The 21,322-nt window shown below is 51.8% G+C and overlaps 6 protein-coding genes across 6 annotated transcripts; 1 reads left to right on the plus strand and 5 right to left on the minus strand.

The window, feature by feature from the left end:
* Positions 1 to 392: 392 nt before the first annotated feature.
* On the minus strand, positions 393 to 3,167 carry PG985_011719 (uncharacterized protein; the record flags this gene model as incomplete). The annotated part of the gene is made up of 4 exons (XM_066831486.1): positions 393 to 1,433; positions 1,526 to 2,041; positions 2,133 to 2,144; positions 3,099 to 3,167. The coding sequence occupies 4 exons, from the start codon at positions 3,165 to 3,167 to the stop codon at positions 393 to 395; spliced, it is 1,638 nt and encodes a 545-aa protein (XP_066679536.1).
* A 5,911-nt stretch (positions 3,168 to 9,078) lies between these two features.
* Positions 9,079 to 10,502, minus strand: PG985_011720 (uncharacterized protein; the record flags this gene model as incomplete). The annotated part of the gene is made up of 2 exons (XM_066831487.1): positions 9,079 to 9,963; positions 10,056 to 10,502. The coding sequence occupies 2 exons, from the start codon at positions 10,500 to 10,502 to the stop codon at positions 9,079 to 9,081; spliced, it is 1,332 nt and encodes a 443-aa protein (XP_066679537.1).
* Positions 10,503 to 13,681: 3,179 nt separating this feature from the next.
* On the minus strand, positions 13,682 to 14,878 carry PG985_011721 (Potassium transporter; the record flags this gene model as incomplete). Its single annotated transcript, XM_066831488.1, has 2 exons — positions 13,682 to 14,770; positions 14,831 to 14,878. 2 exons carry the CDS (start codon positions 14,876 to 14,878, stop codon positions 13,682 to 13,684), a joined length of 1,137 nt encoding a protein of 378 aa, XP_066679538.1.
* A 1,494-nt stretch (positions 14,879 to 16,372) lies between these two features.
* Positions 16,373 to 17,116, plus strand: PG985_011722 (uncharacterized protein; the record flags this gene model as incomplete). Its single annotated transcript, XM_066831489.1, has 1 exon — positions 16,373 to 17,116. One exon carries the CDS (start codon positions 16,373 to 16,375, stop codon positions 17,114 to 17,116), a length of 744 nt encoding a protein of 247 aa, XP_066679539.1.
* A 202-nt stretch (positions 17,117 to 17,318) lies between these two features.
* PG985_011723 (uncharacterized protein) lies at positions 17,319 to 18,384 on the minus strand (the record flags this gene model as incomplete). Its single annotated transcript, XM_066831490.1, has 2 exons — positions 17,319 to 18,045; positions 18,131 to 18,384. 2 exons carry the CDS (start codon positions 18,382 to 18,384, stop codon positions 17,319 to 17,321), a joined length of 981 nt encoding a protein of 326 aa, XP_066679540.1.
* A 646-nt stretch (positions 18,385 to 19,030) lies between these two features.
* On the minus strand, positions 19,031 to 21,019 carry PG985_011724 (uncharacterized protein; the record flags this gene model as incomplete). The annotated part of the gene is made up of 4 exons (XM_066831491.1): positions 19,031 to 19,368; positions 19,470 to 19,799; positions 19,878 to 20,603; positions 20,671 to 21,019. 4 exons carry the CDS (start codon positions 21,017 to 21,019, stop codon positions 19,031 to 19,033), a joined length of 1,743 nt encoding a protein of 580 aa, XP_066679541.1.
* Positions 21,020 to 21,322: the final 303 nt, after the last annotated feature.

The raw sequence follows: 21,322 nt of genomic DNA on the forward strand, positions 1-21,322 counted from the left end.
GATGGATTTCGGCGTCTTGTCATCTAAAATATCCAGGCAGGACATAGCTGGCGATGGGATCATGTAGCTGGCAATGGGATCATGTAGCTGGCAATGGGATCATGTAGCTGGCAATGGAATAGCTAGCAGTGGGACAGCTGACAGTGGGGGGTAGGTAGTTGGCAATTAGGATAGCTGGCAATGGGATAGCTGGCAATGGGATAGTTAGCCAAAGAGTATGCATTTGTTATTCATTGATGCTAGAGTCGTGAATCTTTCAGTCCGTATCGGATATCGAAAGGAGTATCATAATCGTGTCGTAGTAGTGTAGTCCGCCCGTCCACCCTTCCGTATATACATCCGTATTCTGTTTCCCATTTTTTTTTCAGCTCGTCATGGCGTCGGCAGAGTATCTAATCCTTCCACACATTGCCGTGATCATGCCCCACTGCAATGAATTCGCTCCCCTCGCCGTTCTCACTGCCACCACTCGAGCTGCCGCCATCCTCCTCGTCCGTCTCGCTGCTCCGGCTTTCGCCCGTGGTCGAGCCGTTGCCCCACATGCTCAGCTCGTCGACCTTGCGGATGCCCATCATCCAGGCCACAAGCCCCTTGGGCACCCACCGGCCCACGAAGCCGTACAGGCCCGCGCCGAGCCCGACGCGCACGAGAGGCCGCTGGTCCGACCCGTCGATCACGTCGAACACGGCATGGTGAAGCTCCCGCAGCGAGCTGCCGCGCAGGCCCCGGATCCGGCCCGCCGAGATGGCAGACGACGACTGCGACATGAAGTTCTTGCCGTACGCGTGGCGCGCCGACTCGGGCCACGTCAGGGTCTCGGCCGACGGAGGAAGCAGACCGGCGTGGTGCGCATGGTGGCGGACGGTGCCCGTACCCGTAACGCCGACGCTCGTCGTCGCCGTCTGCGGCACGAAGCCGGCCAGGTCGAACGAGCCGAGCTGGATGTGCGTCACGGGGATGGCGAGCGGCCGCAGCTCGCCCGTCAGCACCTCGGTGAATGCCGAGAGGGCCGAGCAGACCGTCGCCTCGGGCGCGTGGAACGGCGGGTTGATGGAGGAGATGATGGACGGCGTGAAGACCAGCACCTTGGGCGTGGTCGGGCCGCTGTCGGCTGTGGAGTCTTTCTTGTTATTGGCGGCCGCCGCCGCTGCCGCTGCAGCAGCCTCCTTTTCGCTGCCAGGGGGCGTCAGGCGTGACGTCAGGAGCGGCAGGAAGGACTGGATCGTCAGGATAGGATGCAGCAGGTGTGTGTTAAAGAGGTCCGCAAAGGAGGAGGGCGGGATGGTCGCGATCGGCGATGTCTGGTAATTGAGCGAGGGTATGAGGATGACGGACTTCAGCGTCAGGTAGTTCGCTTTCGTTCGGGGTACGGCCGAGTGTGGTGTTTGCAGATAAGTTGCGAATCGTTCAATAGAGGAACCAGCGCTCAGGGGCTATTATCACATTGTTATGTCAGTCTCTTTTGTCCCCGCATGTCGCATGTTGCTAGCGCCTCCGGGTGTAGGGAGGAGCGGACATGACTTACGTTAGTAATATCGATACTGAGCGGCTTGATGTCGGGCTGCGCCAGCTGCTGAACCATGAGTTCGTCCTCGATGGTGCCGCAAACAATGTAGACGATGAAGCCCCTGCGCGCCAGGTCGAGAGACAGCGACTTGGTCAAAGGCAGAGACGGCGAACCCGCAATGACGACCACTTCCAAGCGCCCACCGTTACGGGCCCGTTTCGCCCGACGAGACTTTCGCATGTGTTTTGTTTGCCGGACAGCCTTATACGTCACATAGCCCGCGGTAACGACCATGACGCCAGTGAGGATCTTGTGTCGCACGACCCAGTCCTGCATGCGCTCGAGGGTGGACATGTGGACGACCTCGATCGGGGGCGGCGGCCGGGCCGGGGCCTTGGGCCGCAAATAGTCGGGTATCCATTCCGCAGTCGAAAGGGTCTCTCTGACCACGTCGGCGGCTTTATCTACGCCTTTGTCGACATACTCGGCGACCTCACCAGAGTATTTCCGGATGTGGTTCGGCAGCGAGGAAAGCTACACGCACGGATTGGGCCGCTTTTCGTCAGTGGACGAGCTCTCCACCAGAGCTTTGCCGGGGATCGATCAGTGGGGGTATTGCACTTACGACGTCCAAAAACTGTTGATCGTCGGCTGACATTGTTCAGATTTAGAGAGTATGCCGCAAAGTCAACATCGCAAGTCCCTGCGGGGATAAATTGGTCAAGTCTCCTGGAATAAGCTGTTCTACGGAACAATCACAGCAGTAATCGTTTATTCCACTGTCGTAAACTGGAGTAAGTGGAATAATCAAGACGGTTTATTCCAGCGGCCGCTTGATGAGACTGACTCAATAGACAAGCAAGCTTCCAAAGAGTAAGTAATTTTGTGACGAGATGGGAGGTTGGGTGGATAAGTTTCCGATGGTGGCGGTGATTCCCATTAGTAGGTGACGAACCAGTTCGTTTTGGCAGAAAGTTAAGGCACCGCCGGGTCTGATGCAGCGCGGCGTTGTTGATAAACTGATAAGCCCTGCAGCTGTGGATTTAGCGTGCATGATGTAACAATCTCCCTATCAGATAGAAGTGGGGGGTGATCCGATCATCCCCGGACAGATCAGCGAGTCCCGCATTGATCCTTAGACAACACCCACCGCCCTTTTCCACCCAAGAATATGCCATAGTTTTCATGCTCCAGGCGCATTTCTCAGTTCCCGATGCTTTGCCAAAAATTAGCGGTTTTTAGACTAAACAGAGCTTTCCAGAATGGTACGTGGCGGGCATACAATATGCATAAACAAGACCACACCCAGTTCCATGCAAGATACAGCGAGACAGATCTATCAAGGATTGGCGTCTCTCGTCCTGCTGTCAGTTTCTTGATTCACCCCTTACTTCGTAGCACGTGCTCCTACCTTCACTAGAGGTGGTAGTTGGCTTTCCATGTAGTGATCTTGCATGCCTCATTTGAAACATCACGTGTTCGGCGTTCCCAATGTCATTCATTACAGTCTTTCCAGCAGCCCAGGTAAGACCAACTTGGGCAAGTTCCGTCCTCACTTCTACAAGAATTCGTCTTCACTGCCTACCTTGACCGGACCGTGAGCCGGGATCCTGGCCCGAATCCATTCCCCGATAAGCTTGATAACCTCCTGCTCATCCATAACTTCGTCCGCGAGCGAATGGCCGCAACAGGTCGCCGTGTGCACTCCGCAGGTCCAAGGTCAACAGCTCATCGTGTTGGGTGCCAAGCCATTGAGTTATCTAGCCGATGACAAAGTCTTTCCCTAAAAAGAAACAGCAACCGTAGTAGCTCAGGGTCAACGAGAGATTCGAGGACGGCTCCTTTTCAACTTCGCGGTCCAACACACCCCGCTCTTTGGCATTGTAGGATATCTTCATCTCGATCTCGCGCGTCCAGCGCAACGGGTAAAGCTTAGAACTGGGACCAAAGCAATAGGGTACGTTCCACTACACTACGGTGGCTCAGAGGCAGTGACGGGGTGTTCAGTCGACGGTAGGTATGTCTGGCAATGGGGATGGTCGTGATGGGGGAACTGATCCCGCCCTTTCCTCCCCCTGGCCGCCCCATTCGAACAGTGGTCCTTGATTCGATGCGAGACTGCTATAGTCGGTTGTCGAAGAGCTTTGGTAGTGACTTGCCAACAGTTAGCTTTGGGTGATTTCCCTCATGGGACTCGGACGTTTTTGGTAGCCCTGACCTACCATGGCTTCCACATTGCAAAGGACGCGGCTGTCATGTGGCTACATGCCGCCTGTATGAACAGGAAGAGGCTTGCTGAGGGTGCATTTGAGCAGCTGAAAAAGCGGCAGCTTGACCAAGCTTGGGATCGGTGAAGGCATATACTTGCGCCCGGGAGGATTGGCAACACGACATGTCATACGAGCCGTGCCATTCGGAGGTGATTTGAACTGATCAACTCAACCGCGAAAGGAACCGTTGTCTGTTCCCCAGATTCATCTGGTCAAGTGGCGTTTTTTGGTAGATGTGATTTCTATATAGCAGCTGTTCTTAGTATCTGCCGGGCTGCCCCGTAATCTGGAATAATGTTGGCCACACTGCTCCTTAAGGTGTGATCGGCTCGAATTTATTACTATAGTAATAAATTTAAAAACTTAATACATCTTATAATGTATAAATTAATATTTATACGCGATATATTATAAAATATATACCTTTTTAACACTAAGCTTATTTTAATATATTTTAAGGCCTTTTTTAAAAATTTCGAAAGTTATAAATATTATATTTACTATCTATTATAAACTTATTATTATTATAACCTTTTTATTAACTTTATTAACATAAAAATACTCCCTTTTATTATAAATTAATATAATTAAATAAACGATAAGTTTAATAGCTTTAAATTATTTAATTTAATTATTTTAATTAATTAATATAACTTTAATTAATACCTTTTAAAGTATATATATTAAGGCGATTATTTAAAATATTTATTAAAAGGGTTTAATATTTTATAATAACGATAAAGAGGTCGAATTAATTAAAAAAGCGGCTTATAATTAATATTGAAAAAAGGAATTATTTTATAAAATAATTCTTTAAATATTAAAAAAAAAATATTTATAATTAATTAAATTAAAGAAATAACATCGACCTTTATATATATATATAAGCGGGCGTAAGTTAAATACCTTATATAAATATATTTTATTAATAGTTTTAATATATTTATAAAAAGGTTATATTTTAAAGTTTAATATTACTTTTAAAGTTAAATATTAGTTATTTAATTATTTAATATATATTTTATATAATTATATTATTATTAATAATATTATTTAAAAAGTTTTAAAAATAATACTTTAAACATAATAAAATATTATAATAATAATTTATTATAATTAATTATAAATTAATATATATAAAAATATTATTAATTTTTAATCGATAAATTAATATTAAATGTCTTTAAAGCCGGCTTTTTTTAATTAATTTAATAATAATTTAAATATAAGCTTATCTATATAAAATAATTTATAAAAATATCGGTTAAAATTATTTAATATTATATTAATAATTTAATAAATTATTATAAAGCTTTTTAAATTAATAATATTATATTATTTAATAAATAAAAATTAATAATTTAATTTAATTAAACGTAATAATTAAAAAGTTTTTATAATAATATTAACGAAAGCGGCTTTTTTAATATTATTATTAATTATTATTAATAATATTATAATTTATCGATTTATATAATAACGTTATTTAAAGTATAAGAGATAGTAATAAATTTAATAGTAATAATTTATTTTAAAGAATAACTTATTAATATTAAATTTATTATTAATTTAATAAGTTTAATTAAGTATAACGTTAAACGCTTTCTTTTTTTTAAAAACTTTATTAATATAATATGTTAATTTAAATATATAACTTTTATTAAATCTATTTAACCGGATTTTAATATTAAATAGGGTTTAATTTCTTTAGTTTAACGGAAACGCCTAAAAGGTGTGCCCATCTGTGTATGGTAGTAAAATCGGTTGAATTTACTGCCATAGCAGTAAATTCGAACCGATCACACCCTTATTCTCGCTAGTAGAGCCGCAGAAATTCAGCCTTCAGCTGTAAAGATTGGACGCACCCTCTCTAGCCGCTCATGTAAGTATCAGGCGATTTCAAGCCTCCCTGCCGCTTCTCTCAGCCGCACCAACATGTTCTGGACTCTGCACCACCATAGGCGCATTCAGATCAGTCCACACCAGACCGGGACGACACACATTGGTCAGCGGAGACTCGGACGCACGTCAGCCGCGTCCTGCAGCCTCTAGACACATAAGGCGCTGGCGATTATCCATCGATGCACCAGGAACGTTGGAAAGTGAGGAAGTGCAGAGACCTCTCTTGATAGAAGCGCATTTCACCAACGCTGGCAACCATGGGGTCAGTGATGTATCCTTCGGATATTTAGAGGCAGCCTTGAGCCAGATAAATATCGTGTCCCTTTGCCTTCTTCGTTCAGCTTCTTAATACCTTCACCTTAACGATTATTGTTACCCTATTTGGCCAGTATCCGCAAATCACGATGCAATACCCGGTGGTCTCTACCATCCTCCTGGCTACAACAGCCGTTGCCGGTCCCGCCGCCCTCGCCGCCCTCGCCGCCCGCGGCCCGATTTGTAACATCTACAGTGGCTACAAACAGGTAGGTCTCCCCTTTATCAAATAGCCAGCATGTAATGATTATGTAACACGCAATCTTTATTCAAATTTGCTGTAGGGGCACCTTTGAGTGCATCGTTCAGATACTTACCTCCAACGCCAATTGCCCCAGCGTCAGCGAGACTTATTGCTGCCACACAAACGCTGGCCCCGTAAGTTCTCCAATCCTTACCGCCCCGATTTGAACACATGTCGAGATTTGGAACCAGAAACCGACATGTTTGGTGTCCTAGGGAACACTGGTCGACATCAAACTCCTCGACTGTGTCAAGGCAGAGTAGCATGGCGTGGACAGCAAACGAATAGGATCAAGAGCCTGGCCTAACCTGGCAAAACTTGCAATGGGCCAGGTCTTGGGTAGTATTAGGAGGCTGTTTGTTGGCTAGGCTTTAAGGGTGAGAATAGGGATTTCATAGTTCCTTAATATCTCGTGGGCTGGGGTGATAATCCTAGTTGCGTTACTCCGTATTTCCGTTACCCGGGAAGTGATTGATCATTTACATAAACGAGAAACAAAAGAACGAGACGCATGTATCCAGACATCGATGACCTTCGTATGCCACTCACTCTGAGTCCCCAATCTCCTCCACCTTTCCATCCGAAGCAACCTAGTCGTATGTATACAACAGGATCCGTTAGTATTCCCCGAACCCGGCGGAATGCAAATCCTTAATCTACAGCTGAGATGCCCCATATCGGGCTTGACGCCCCAATACTCACAAGTCAAGCCGCTTGTGCAAGTATCAGACGATGTCACACGCCTCCATGCCGCTCCCTCAGCCGCACAGAAATCTCGGTGTGGACTTTGCACCATCATTGGCGTATTTCGTCCGCACCCGACCGAAGCCGCATGTTGGTCAGCTGTGCTCTGCAGTCTCTAATCACAGAAACACGGATCACACGAGACCCAAGACGCCGGGCTATCTATTCATCGATGAATCCAGGAACATGAAAGCATCGAGAAAGCAGGGGTCTCTCGATGAGTCGCTCCTTACAGATGCCGACATAGGGACAGTTCTATATATTAAGGGCACTCCTCCGCTACCCCCTGGTATAAATCATACACTTTCCCTTTCCTCGTCCACCCATCAACACCACTCGTACAAAAGTTATTGCTCCTGAACTCTTTTGAATACTTTCACAAATCACAAACAACTCAACCCAAAATGCAGTACATGGTCATTTACGCCATCTCCCTGGCCGCCGGCGCCCTTGCCAGTCCCGTCGCCGGCCGCGCCATCTACTGCGATGGCCTTGACAGCAAGCAGGCATGCCTCCTTTCTACTCTATGGCCAACAAAAGCGTTATATTAACAAGTAGATTGAAAAGGTCTGCTGCAACGGCGGCCTCTTCTGCGTCGTCCAAGTCTCTGGCGCCAAATGCTCCGGCGATATCTACTGCTGCCGCACCAGCGCACCCGTTGTGAGTCTCTCATGTGATCAAAATGTACAAATGCACAACGTGGCTAAGCAAGGCTGGCGTTATTCGTGTCCAGGGCAGCGTGGTCACTATCCAGGCTCTCAATTGCCTCAAGATGTGACTCGGAATGTAACACACGCAAACAGGCTGGCTGAGAAACGCTCAAGAGAGTGAACAGACCACGTCTAGGGCTATGATTTTATACAAATAAGGTTGTTGTTTCTATGATTGCATGAAGCTTGTCTATCTCGCATTTCATTCGATTATAGCATATGAAGTAAAGTAATAGGAGTGCAACGAGTGGCTGTATAAGAGTCACGTGCAGTAAAGCCCCTTAATATGAAACTTTGAAAAGGGGAGAAGGCCATTCTCCGGTAAACTATAATAACTCGCAAGCTTGCATATAAAAATATCCCTTCCTTGAATCTCATTCGTCCTTTTGATAAATACCAGATCACCCGAAAAGCAAAAAGTGGCGGCGCCATCAATCGCCATCGCATCCATTTCCATTCATCCCTCCTCCAAAAGTCCCCTGACCATTCTATACTCGGTAAGGGCCACCGATAACCCTGTTCGCTTCTTTCCACTCAATTCTTTGTTCCAGAAATCCAATCCATAATACAAGCCGCTCTTCACCAGCCACGATGCCTCCTATCGTCCGGTCTGTCACCGGCTATGCCCAAGCCCAACAAAGCGGTGCAGTTTCCGTTGAAAGCCCCTGTATAACCACCGAGAACATATTGGATGCTCTTGGTTTGAGCCAAGACTGGATTACCAAAGGAAAGGCGGCGATTATCCTCACTATTGGGGCGTTCGGCCTGCTTAGTCTCCTGATCGCAGTGGCCGTTTGTGGGGAGTGTATAGACAGATACAATCGGAAACCACGCAATGATAACGAGCGTCAGAATAACACTGTACAAGTGAGCAGACAGCCTGTTAGACAGCCTCTTAGACAGCCTCCTCTGCCTGCTCGACAGCCTGCTAGCCGCGCAGGCTCCGTGAGCTCTTTCTTTTCAGCGCGACAAGCTCAGGGATGTGTTTAGATGGGAATACTCGGAGACTAAAGAATGCTGGTGGTTGTCGGAACGGCGTTGTGCAAGCGGAGGGTCGGGCGGCCTGCTGGCGACGCAGGCTCAGTGTAAAAAGTAATAAAAGTCCGATAAGCTGTACGCACTTAATATTTACCATCCTGAAATTGTTAGTTAAAGAGTTTTAACGAGGTCACGGTGGGCCGCTGCCGCCGCCCTGACGGCTTGGGTCGCTCGCCACGGCCTTCGCCACTAAGGAGGACGCCTAGTCCCCTATGTCTACGCCGGCGCTAATAAGAATTATAACCCTACATGTATCGAAAATAAGCCAAAGAAAAGAATCAAAAAGGAAATCACTTGCTCGCTCTTGTTCTCGCCGCCACCAAAAACCCAGTCACAATCTAATACATTTTACAGGGCTGATGCCCAGTTTGGTCTTTCTAGTGTAGATTTTGCAGTCTTGAGCTGCTCCCTGAGGTGTCTTGCAATGTTGAAGAGCCACTGCAGATTTATGCTCACCAGCTCGGCGGGCGTGTCGGCAGCTTCGGCCCCGCCCGCAACGCCCACCTCCTGGTGGCCCCGGACGAGATCATCGAAGCAGGCCACGCGCGCCTCGACCTGGCGCGCCATGCTCAGCGTGACGAGGCGCTTGTGCTCGAGGTCGTCCTCGGGGGCTAGCTGGTAGACGCCGAGAGTGAAGCGGGGCGGATGTTCATGGTCGCTGTTTTTGTCGCTTCTGACATCATAGGTGTGCTTCCCGCCGCCGCCGCCGCCGCCGCCACCGCCGAAAAACGTAGCCGGGCTCTTAGCCACAGCACAGAGCAGAGTAACCTGGCTCTGCTGCAGCATGGCCATGTTGATCAGGTGCCGGAACCCTCCCCCTTCGCCCCCTTTGGTGTTGCAGTAGGTGCAGTCGCGGTACTTGATCAACTGCCCCGAAAGTTCTTGCATCAACACCAACATGTGGTCCAGGCTGGCCTTCTCAGGTCCCCGCGTGATTTGGTCCTGCCGATCTAGCAGTCTTTGATTTTCCAAATGACAAGTGCAGTCAGTGACGTGCAAAGAACTGCTGCTGCTGCTATTGTGGCGGTCATTTGATGATGATGTTGTTGTGGTTGTTGTCGTCATTGCCAGATCGGGACCATTCTCGTTGCTAGTTGTCGAGTTCAGATCATAGACCGGGTTGCTCAATGGTGAAATAGGGGTGGGGAACATGTTTAGAAACTCCGCACTGGCCCGCGGGCACCCTTCGGCCAGGAAACTGGTATCATCAAAGGTGAAATCATCAAGGCTAATCTACGCAGTGGACTCATCAGTTTCGGTTTCAGTTCCAAGATCGGGCTTGATGCTCAATCGGAGTAGGCACCTCGAAATGGGTATGAACTTACAGCTGGGGGGACTGTGAAAGGGTGACCATTGAATTTGTAGATTTCTTGGCTTGAGCCGGATTGCAAGGGACCCTGTAGATCTACTGACACGTTTCTCTGTAAATCCTGTAGAGAGGATCTAGATCCAGCAGCCATAGGAGGAGGAGGAGGAGGGGGGTTGATGGGTGCTATATCGATGGCTTTTCGTTTGCCGTGGCGCTGTGAGATCTTGTACACGCAGGGCGATGTGCCCGGTAGGTTCGCGCAGCGGTTGCACGGCGTGCCGCCGGAGCACTTGATCCTCGCCTGCCTGCAATGGTTGCAAGAGGAGTTGTATCGAGGCTGCGGCGAGCGGCTATTGCCGTCGCCGCTTCTCCCCTGAACGCTTGGGGCTCTCAACACGGGGTGGCCGGTGTTAGCAACCCATCTCGAAGTAAATTGGCTAGGAATTTCGGCTGAAGTGACCATAATTCGTACTGCGTGGAGTCTTTCTAGTTCTTGCAGTCAGGAAGGTAGTGGAAAAGATAAACTAAACTGTGTCAGAGCGACTTCCGCCGGTATCGGTAGTACCACCGGGCATACCAGGACTATTACTCTGTATATCCACGGTAAGCCGCATGCGCTGTGCCGTGGGGGCCAAGTGCCGGTTCTCCTGACACCTGACGTCTCTGATTCCCACACCCGGCCCTGCGTACCAGCGCCAGTGAAATCTGACCGATCTACATGTGTGTGAGAACTAGGTGCAAAGGATGTAACTTGATCTCACGTCAGCTCCCAGGCCTTAGGTGGCGACCCGATGAGCCAAAGGAACGGCACGTGCCGTGAACTGAATCCATGTAGGTCATCGATGCATCGACGCTGCCTTCTGCCAGTGCTATCTTCTTGTGGGACCATTGCTATATGGGCAGTTCGTAAGCTCTCGCTGGATGGCTCACATGATTCTGCTATGCTACACATAATCTGTTCCATGGAACAGGTTGAATTATCTGATCACATGAACACCTCGATTATTTGCTACGGAATCTATGTATCTAACAGGAAGGAGCCTGTACCGACTAAATACATAGGTATGCTGCATAACGGACACTGTCATCGAAACCGATTTCCTGGTTCAGTTGTGATGATATCTCAAACCCTTAGATGTAAGGTACTCTTTAATGGCGGCATTCTATACTCTTTGTGCGCGTATGTGTAGTTGTAAACCTTGCCTATGGCCCACCGGCTGCCTGGGTGATAAAAAGCTTCTCCCGCTTCATGAACAAGCTCAACACGACGACGAGCGAGCCGGCCAAGATGACCAGAATGTAAGTCTTGTCCATGGAGGTGACGATAGCCTCGACGACCCTGGCGCGCACCTCGGGGCCGAGCCGCTCGATGAAGTCCTCGGTGACGCCCGAGATGGCGGCCTGGATCTGGTCGGGCGCGAAGTCGGGGAGGAGCGCCTGGACCTTGGTTTCGGCCAGGTTGAGGAAGATGGCGTTGGCGATGGCCAGGGCCGTGGTGTTGCCCAGGAACTGCGCGAGCGTGATGAAACCGATGGCGGCGGGGACGTTGGCCGTGTCCACCACGGCCTGCGCGACCGAAAAGGAGGCCTGGATCCACATGCCCACGCCCACGCCGATGAGCACCGTGTAGCCGTACACGCGGCTCGCGTCCGTGTCTTGGTCGACCGTGTACATGAGCGCGCCGCCGGCGACGCAGATGAGACCCCCGAACAAGTACCAGGGCATGTAGTAGCCGAACTTGGCCATCAAGGCGCCGTTGATGCTGATGGTCACGACCAGGACCACGATGAGGGGCAGTAACCGCACGCCCGTTTCGAGCGCGCCGTCGCCGCGGGTGAACTGGAAGAAGAGCGGCACGAAGAAGATGGGCACGAATACGCCCGCGGCCGACGCGCTGGTGCACACGAATAACATGATGACGAGGGGGAGCGGATCAGCTGCACGGGGATCAGGCGGCGAGGCAGCGTCACGAACAGGGTCAGGCCTTGCTGAACGGCCAGGAGGAGGAACAGCACGCCTGCTACGACGAACAACCCGATGATCTGCCCCGAGTTCCAAGCATAGGTGAGGCCGCCGAAGTTGATGGCCATGATGAGACTGACTAGGCAGCCCATGAGCAGGACCATACCAACGTAATCGAACTCGCGGAGGCGTGTCTTGTAGGGAACGCCCGGGCGCGGGTCTTTGCTCGGCAGCAGAAACAGCCAGGCGGGCGCGCAGGCGGCGCCGATGAAGAGGTTGATGTAGAAAGCCCAACGCCAGCCGACTTTGGACTGCTGGAAGGCTCCACCGACGATGGGGCCCAGGACGGTACCGAGGCCCCAGGTGAGACCGGTGCCCGAGACGTAGATGGGGCGCTCCGCGATGGTCGTGGTCTGGGAGATGAGGGTGAAGGCGCCGTTGTAGAGCCCGGACCCGCCGATGCCGCAGATGACGCGCCCGACGATCAGGGCGTTCATGGGGGGGCGGCGCCGCAGAGGGCGGAGCCGGCCTCGAAGACAACCACGTTGAAGATGTAAACCCACTTGGAGTTGAATTGCCCATAGACTTGCCCCCAGACCATGTTGGTGGCCGTCGCGCCCATCAGGAAGCCCACGTTGTTCCACGAGAGGTCATTGAGCGAGTCGAACTCATTCACAATCGTGGCCTGGATCACGGCCACGACGGTGCCATCGAGCGAGTACAGGAAGATGGAGGAACAGAGGGTGAAGGCCGCCACCGCCCACTTCCAGCCCGTAATATCCCGAGGTAGAGACTGCGTCTCTGTCTGTGGCACCGTCGGCTGCTGCTGCTTCTCGGCATCGTCTTTCTCGCGATTCATTGGCTCGAGGTTGTTGTTGGGGGTAGGCGTTCCCGACTCAACCGCCGTGTCGGAGTTTCGGTCCGATACCATCGTGTTGCCTTCTGTGCGCCCACGGGTTTTACTATTGACTGTAATACAGGCAAACTCCAATAGTGCATCATCCACATGGCTTTCTAGGAGAAAGAGTAGACTATGAGTGACGATACGAAGCCCGCGAAGTAGGTACTTATGTTCATTCACTCCCTTCAAGAGCTCAATCCGACGCGTGCAGGCAGCACCCTAGACTTGACCATCCATTCCGCAAGCTTGTTGTTTTCGCCTAATTAGTGTGTCACCACCACCGGAGATTTGTAATCTGCAAATTCACAAAAACTATCCTGGGATCCTGCCCAGTTCAGTATGATGACTACAGCATCCGGAATGCAGTCATTGTGCAAGTTACCGGGCGGGTCTTGATCGGCACTCTACGGAGTCCCACTTTCCCGGTTGAGAAATAAAATCCCGAACTACAACTCGAAATCCCCATTAGGAAGGAGATTTTCCGACGATGCTTACAGGCTGCATCTTCCACGCAAACAATTTCCGTAGAAAAAAAAAAAAAAAAAAAAAAAAAAAAACTCTCACACAAGTCCGCCCGTAGTCGATGATACTGTATGTTAGGTGCATTTATCTGCCGATTTTATGCACTCCTTGGCGCGTACGTCTCGTCTCATTCGCTGCCTGACTCTTTGGCACAGCTATGGTCATCGCGTCACAAGAGATTTTGGTCATAATTAGGCAAGTAAGAAATTGATGCCGCGATCGTTACGGGGTGATATAATACTATATGAATGTAAACACTATCGCCCTTTGACCACCAAGCCATCATCCCCACCGCCAAGTAAAAACCGTGTCCCTTCTAGTGCATCCTTGTCCCACTCCTGCGAGACCTGAAGCTGCTGAAATCGCCAGAACCCGTGTGGTAGACCATCATACATGTGAATCAGCGTCCTGCAGTCGGCCTGTTCTTGCAGCAGACGCGCAAACAACAGACTCTCGTCCCGCAGAGGATCGAGACCCCCTATCTGGAAGTATGCTCGGGTAGGCAGGTGGGAATGGTCAGAGTTGAGAAGAAAAGAGAGGCGTGTATCATCAACAGGTGCTTTAAGAATATCTGTCGTGTAAAGGTCAGTGAGATTAAATGAAAATAATAGCAAAAATAGCCTAGATTGCGAGAGGTTTGTTTCGAGGTAGGCCATACCGTGAAGGAGTTGTTCGTAGACTGGCACATTCAGCAGGTCCGCGTTCCTGTTTTGCTCAATACTGAGCAATTTGTCCTTCCATTGGGGGACCAAGTCAAAGGCCCGAGGCGACAGACAGCAAGGGACGGAAAGCCACAAACCCGTAATGGGCGGCGCAATTCCATCATCTCTCGCAAGATACGCAATTGCGGCTGCCATGTTGGACCCCGCCGAAACGCCACCAACGATGAAGCCGCGACGTAGGTCGACATTCAACGCCGTCTGGGCGTTTTGCGCAGCCCACCTGAACACGTCGTATGCGTCGTTGATCGACGTTGGAAAGATGTGCTCGGGGGCGAGTCTGTAGTCCACATTCAACACGCATATATCACAACCACCACTGATCAGGCGGCAATTGTCGTCGCCAGTCTCGATGTTGCCGGTCAACCACCCGCCGCCATGGTAGTAAATGAACAGCGGACGGGACTTCGTGAATCCTCCTTGGTCCTTGGGATGATACGATCGGACCAGAAGCTGGTGGCGGTCTCGAGCAGACACGTAGAAATCTCGAGTTTCGATTTCGGAGTCCTGTGGGATACGCCGCAATTGGGGACCTTTGTTCTGGATTTTCAGGATGACTGCATTTTGTTCATCTGCATCTCCCCCACGAGATCGGAAGTTCTGGAGATCCGGCTCCGATTGCACAAACTGATGGTCCCGTTAGATCAGGTGCAATCATGTCTAGCATACCTAATCACATAGACTTACATTCTCCCATTGGGGGTTCACTGAAGAGAACTTGGCGTACTCTGCCATGCTTTCTGGGCCAAGGTCTTGGAAATGACCTGTCCGATCAATCACATAGATAATCGATCTCTGGTGGTTTCTTCACCGAACAGGTGACGCTTCGACAATTGAATAGCCCGTTAAGAACGTGCACAGGGATGCCAAGCTGTGGCATTTGACTTAAATAGCCCGCATACAACTAACAATTGGAATATTCGCTCGCCGAGCTGCGAGGCTCAGAGATTCCCGCTGTAATCTTCGGTCATCTTGATGATCACATACTTATTATACTGATCAGGCAATTAATCCCTAAGCGAAAGATCGCTCAGCGTAGACCGGCAGACAAGGTGCAGGATCCTTGGCGGAGAAAGGGCGCTAAATTCGGGCTTGGGTAGGCTCTAACCGCCAAATTTAGCGGCCGCCTGCTGCCTGCCCGCTGTCGGTGTCTTTTTAGCGGAACACCCCTTCATTTGAATACACATGTAATTGATGTTTTTGAAATCAGAAAAATGTCATCGAAGGAGGAGGAAAATTGCCATGCGTGACATTTTCAAATTATAGTTGATGGAGTCTCATTTGGATTAATCTTTACAGGCTATTGGTGGCTGGTTTTGCAGAGTCACAAATAAGTGTACGGTACTCGATGCTCAGTGAAAAGAGAAACAGGCAACTTACGCCGTATCTTTTGTGTGCACGTGATACTTCTCACACCCAGCATCCTCTCTGCTTGTAAGCGAAATGACGTCCTCACCGCAGCTGCCATCACCAACCATCGACACCCCCGTTGTCGCCTGTTCTAGCCTAAGCACTTTAGTCGATCGAGCATTCAGACAACCCCGGCAGATCCGGTCTTTTCTTTGCCATGCCACCTAATCGGAGTGCCCGCCCCTCCGAGATCCCCAACAACTTCGTTGTAAATTGGTGGAAACCGGAATCTCGTGGTGGGCCCAAACCAGCGCTGGTGCGCCGGCCCATCACGGCATGCGAGGGCTGTCGCACTGCCAAGGTGCGGTGCAACGGCAAGCAAGACTGCCAACGGTGCACCACTCGAGCATTGGTATGCCACTTACGTCACCTCCAAACCTGCCTCGGACCGCCGCTCGTCACCAAGGACGGTGAACGGCGCCCATCGCGTCCCTTCATCTTCTTCCGCATCCTCACTGTCGCCGTCGTCGTCGCCATCGTTGTCTATGCGAGAAACCGGGCCAGACATGGGCCAACAGCCTCCCTCCTTGTCCAACATTGGTGCTGCTACAATTCCCACCGCCGCTGCCCCATCTTTCCCGGATGGCGCAGGATACAGGCCAGGGGCCGACCTTGCGACTATTGTGTCCGCCGATTGGGCGGGTGCATCTGGCAGTCATGGCATCAATCATTTCGACTGGGGTGGCATCCTTGACCCGACCGTGAGTGTCAGTTTTCCAACCAATTCGTGTCACTGCTTCACGCAGCGTCGAACTAATCCACCAGCAGGGGCACACATTCGGGTCTTCAGCCCAGTCTTTCCCACTAGACCTGAACACTATGCCATCCATGATTGATACGTCGTCGTCACATGATCAGCAGATGTACTCCCAGGAAAGCAACTGCAACCCCTTCTTTGGCAGCAATAAAGACAATGTCAGCGGCAGCACCCAAGACGCCAGCCCCGCATCGGTATCCCCGCCATCTTTGGGTTCGCAGCAGACCACCTTACAAGATTATCAGGAGCAGGCCCCCCGGGCCAACCTGATGCTCTGCGTGCCCAGGATCACCAGCGCGCTCGAAGAGAAGCGGCTGGACGAGATCCTCAAGGTGACGGGGGAGGTGACAAAGCACTGTCAGGACATCGTGGACTGCTCGACCTACCAGGTGCGATGCAGTGACCTGCTGTTGATCATGTCGGTGCTCCAGGAGACGCGGCCCTGCTTCGACCATATCGCCAAGTCGGATCTCTCCGCTGGCCCTGACGGCAACGAGTCGTCCTCGCCCTCGCCCTCGCCCTCGGTGGTCAAGCTGAGCTTCGGCGGCTACGAGGTTGCATCCAGCAGCGCCAGCTTCCGCGCCCTCCTAGTCATGGACCTCGTTCGGCGGGCTGGTGCCTTGGCGAGCGCCGTTAGCACCAAGGGCCAGAGCATGATCGACGAGCTGCCTGAGCCGTGCGCCCTGGCCAGAGCCAACATCGCCTACCTCGAGGCCACCATCAGCCATTTCCGCAGCATGCTCAACTGCGTCACGAGGTACATGGAAGAGGCCGTCAGCAAGGAGGGCGCCGAATCTACGACTTAGGTGCCACTAAGTTAGAGGATGGGTTTGTAGCAGGCGATGGCTTTTTACGATTGGTATACATCACTTTCCAATTCACCTTGGCAGACTTGTCATGCAATTCGCAACAGCTCCATTGTTTAACTATTGGCACTATCGCCTCCATCTCTCAACATCCATACTTGAGCCCTTTCCCACAGCGTGCGAGCTCATTATACTTTGGGTTTTACAGTCTAACGGCAGTAAACATCATCTGCTTGGTCTCATCACCCTGCCAGCCGCGTCTGTCATCGTCCCAGTTGGCGGACCCGTAACGGCTGAGCGAGCTGATGACCTGCCACTGGACTTCCTTCTTCTCCACTTCCCCGTCAATGGTACTGGCCAACACATCGTCGTCGTCCCTGGAAGATTGGAAGAGTTCCGCAATGGTCTGCTGGTCGTGACGATATAGGTCCCAACCGATGGACTCCATACGGAAGTGTCCACCTTTGCCGGCGCCGAGGTTGCGTCCGAAGACCATGGAGCCCGGACATGGGCGGAGGAGTCGGCGTAGCTGACGGACGATCTGTTTCTGCTGCGTCTCGTTGAAAAGGTGGAGGAAGCTGCCCAGGTAGATAATGTCGACCTTGCCACGGTACGGCGCCAGAAAGTCGTCGGCGAAGACGTCCCCGGGCACGAAGGTAGCCCCAAGCCGGCTGCGGTCCGCAAAAAGCTCGTAGCCTAGATGCAGGAAGGCCGCCTCGAGGTCGGTGCCGATGAGGTTGCATGCCGGCGGCGGCGACGCACCCCAGGCGTCGTACGCCAGTTTGCGCAGGTCCTGGCCGAAGCAGCAGCCCAAGTCCAGGAAGCTGGCGCCCTCGTCGCGAACCCGCTGCACTACCCGCGGGTAATCGGGCGACAGGTGGATGCCGAAGTCGAGGAATCGGAACAGGCCGATGCAAGGGTACGGAAGACTGTGTGCGAAATACATGGCGCGACGTCAATACCACCACCACTAGCATCAGATCGGTCGTTTCGGGGTTCATCATTGTGACTTACACCCTCCATGCCATGTCTCTGATCATGTAGATGTGCTCCTTGATAGCCTCCTCGCCCTTGATCCCAATGTAGTTCTCAAAAAACTCCACTGTGCTCGGCGGGAGCGACTTGACAGTGGGCTGGAACCATTCGACGGCCTTGGTAGGGTCATCTTTGGCCTGCGCTGCCTGGGCCCTGTCCAACTTGTCCGCCGGTCTTCCCTGGCTATCCTTGGCCATCCACGGCTTAGACTCGTTCTGAGGCGGAGCTAACATCTTTACTGGGTTGCTGGTGCTGTGGGCTTGTTGCTGTGATTGTGAACCGGCATTATGATTTAGGTTTATATCTGCGATAGGCTCTGCCTCTCCAGCGCTTGCCTAACTGTCCATGAGGCGGCCATCGCTCGTATCCTAAGCCCGCCTCGAACATACAGGCGATGCTCACTTGCTGTTTGGGGCAGCAACATGGGTCCCATGTCGATCAATCACCCCATCAGGCAACATGCAAGAATGCCCCTTTCGACAAGTCCAGACTCGGCCTGTTGCCCGGTCGGGTCAAGTTGATGGTCGACATACGGCGTAATCGAACCACACGATTGCCTCTTTGGGCTTTTCACTTTTCCGATGGAGTTAAGTTGCTTGCCGTTCGTCTGCCTCGATGAAACAGCTGGCGGAGGATTTGCGGCTCATCGTCCTACTTACATACGTCAGATTGGCGATTTTTGAGGTTTTACACTTAACACACGGAAATGCGATCGTCACTTCGAGTCTTTCCACACTTGGCTTAACCCCTGCGCTTGGTCTAGGCTCGGTATTCACACACCGAGTAGCTAGTGTTCTCGGTCGTGTAGCATTTACATCAAACTGGAATAACATGTAGACTACTTTGATCGACCCGTTTCGTTCCCGCTATCATCCTCAATCAGTAGTGTGTCAGCAAACAGGCCCCGGCATGGCGACGTAGCTCGGTTTTGAGGATCTTGCCGCTCGCATTCAGCGGGAACTCGCCGAGACCGCCGGCCGCGTCGTCTCCGACGGCCACGAACGCATCTGGCATTTTGTGCGGGGGGAGCCCCTGCTCTCGGAGCCAAGTTTTGATTTGCCGCTCGTCCAGCGCCGGGCCACGGTCATGCAGTTCTACGTAGGCTACGATCGACTCCCCATGTTTCTCGCTGGGCACACCCACCACGGCAGACGCCTTGACGGACGCGTGCCCCATCAGGGCGTCTTCGATGTCCTTGGGCGCAATGTTTTCGCCGTCTGGTGCCTCGCGTGTTGGTTAGCCGCCGCCGCCGCCTCGCTGAGATGTGAAACCACGTAGTAAGATAATACCCCGCCGCCGGGCGAGCATGAGGACTCACGTTTCTTGATCATATCCTTTGACCGGCCTACCACTCTGCAACGCCCGGTCTCGTCCAACATGACGATATCGCCCGTCCGGAGCCAGAGCTTCCCGGTGTCGTCCACGTGCAAAGCCTCCCTTGTTTTCGCCTCGTTGTGGAAATACCCAAGGTGCACGAGGTAGCCGCTGACGCACAACTCTCCCGGAACGTTGACGCGGACAGTCCGGCCTTCTTCGTCGATGACTTTGATGCTGGTGTGGGGCAACGCTGTCCCAACCGAGCTGTTATCGTCCAGCAAGGAGTCTTGGATCGTGGTGCAGATGCTAACCGCCGATAACTCCGTCATCCCTGTCGCGTTTCATTTTACATTGTTAGCGGGCATGACGTGTCATTGCTCGGCATTAAAGACCTCCAGTAACGACATACCGAAGGGATACAGTAATTTCTCCAAGCCAAGATGGGTCTTGAGCGCCCTGAGGAGGTCCAGGGGTGGTGTGGCGCCCGCAATGATGCCGGACCGAAGCCTGTAGTCAGCCGGTGAGGCGCTGTTGCCGCCGCTGCGCACTCGCTTCTGCTCCTGCTTCACCAGGGCGTCGAACATGGACGGCACCGCGTGTACGATGGTGCACCCCTCGCTCCGTAGCGCCGCCAGCGCGAGCGCCGGGTTGAATATCTCGGACGGGATCACCAGTCCACTGCCGTGCACAAGACTGGCGAGGAAGCCGCCTACGAGCCCGAAGCAATGGGACAAAGGGGGAGAGCAGCAGACCCGGTCGCTTGGTCCCAGTTGCAACCGGTGGCCCACCAGATTCGCATTGTTGATGAGATTACCATGGGACAACATCGACGCCTTGCGGGGGCCGGTGGTGCCGCTCGTGAACTGGAAACAACACGGAGCAGAGGCCGGGGTTCGCGACCAAATTCCGTCGAGGGACGTCGTCGGGTCTTTTGCATCATTCGTCGGCCCATGTTCCGTGGCCGAGCCACCCAAAAAAGAGTCGAAAGTCGCACACCCCTCCGGAAGCCGGGTAGCGGGTTTATTGCCGCTACCCAAGATAATGACGTTTCCCTCGAAGGCCTTGGCAGCCCATGACAGAAATTCGGCGTTGCTGCGGTATCCGATTTGTGCCGCGACGAACATGAGCTTCGGTTCTGTTTCGAGCAGTCAGTGCACACTTGAACCTTTCCACCGCCGTAGAGTTGATTGTGTATGACGCACCTACACTCATGACAGCATCTTGAACCTCATGGACAGCCAGGGTTGGAGCCACGAGGACGGCTATAGCGCCCAGAGATGCGACGGCTAGAAAGATCTCCACGAATTCGATGCAGTTGCCAGCGAATAGGACGATCCTATCGCCGGGTTGGATGCCTTTTCCGAAAAGCCGGGATGCGATCAGTCTGGCTCTGTTCCTCAGGTCGCGAAATGTCCATCGCACATTCTGATGGAGCGCAGCAACAGCCATCTCGCCACCACGACGTTCCGATTGGATATCGAGAAGGCTAGCGACACTCAGGTCCAGGAGCACGGGCTCTCGCGGCCCTTCGAAGACGGCCTCTGCATCCATTTGTCTGACGTGCGGGTTTTCTTCCAGATAGTAGTCGATTCGAAGCTCAGTGTCGACAGGTATGAAGCTAGCTACAATAGAATAATGATGTAGTATGTAAAGAATAGTATAGCCTCCTTCTAAACCCGAGTCAATACACTCTCCAAAGGCACAGGATACCAGGCGTCAAAGGGATACCAGAAACACTCTTGTTTTCCTGGACTTGAATTACTACCGGATACAGGATGTATGGATGATGACTGGCAAAGTGAGCAATTGCCCGATTGGGCAATTCCTGTCCGCTTAGCGACAGACCCGGCCCGA

Source organism: Apiospora marii (genome assembly GCF_038362585.1).
Source record: "Apiospora marii strain CBS 49790 chromosome Unknown utg000009l_segment0_segment0, whole genome shotgun sequence".
Classification (NCBI taxonomy): Eukaryota; Fungi; Ascomycota; class Sordariomycetes; order Amphisphaeriales; family Apiosporaceae; genus Apiospora; species Apiospora marii.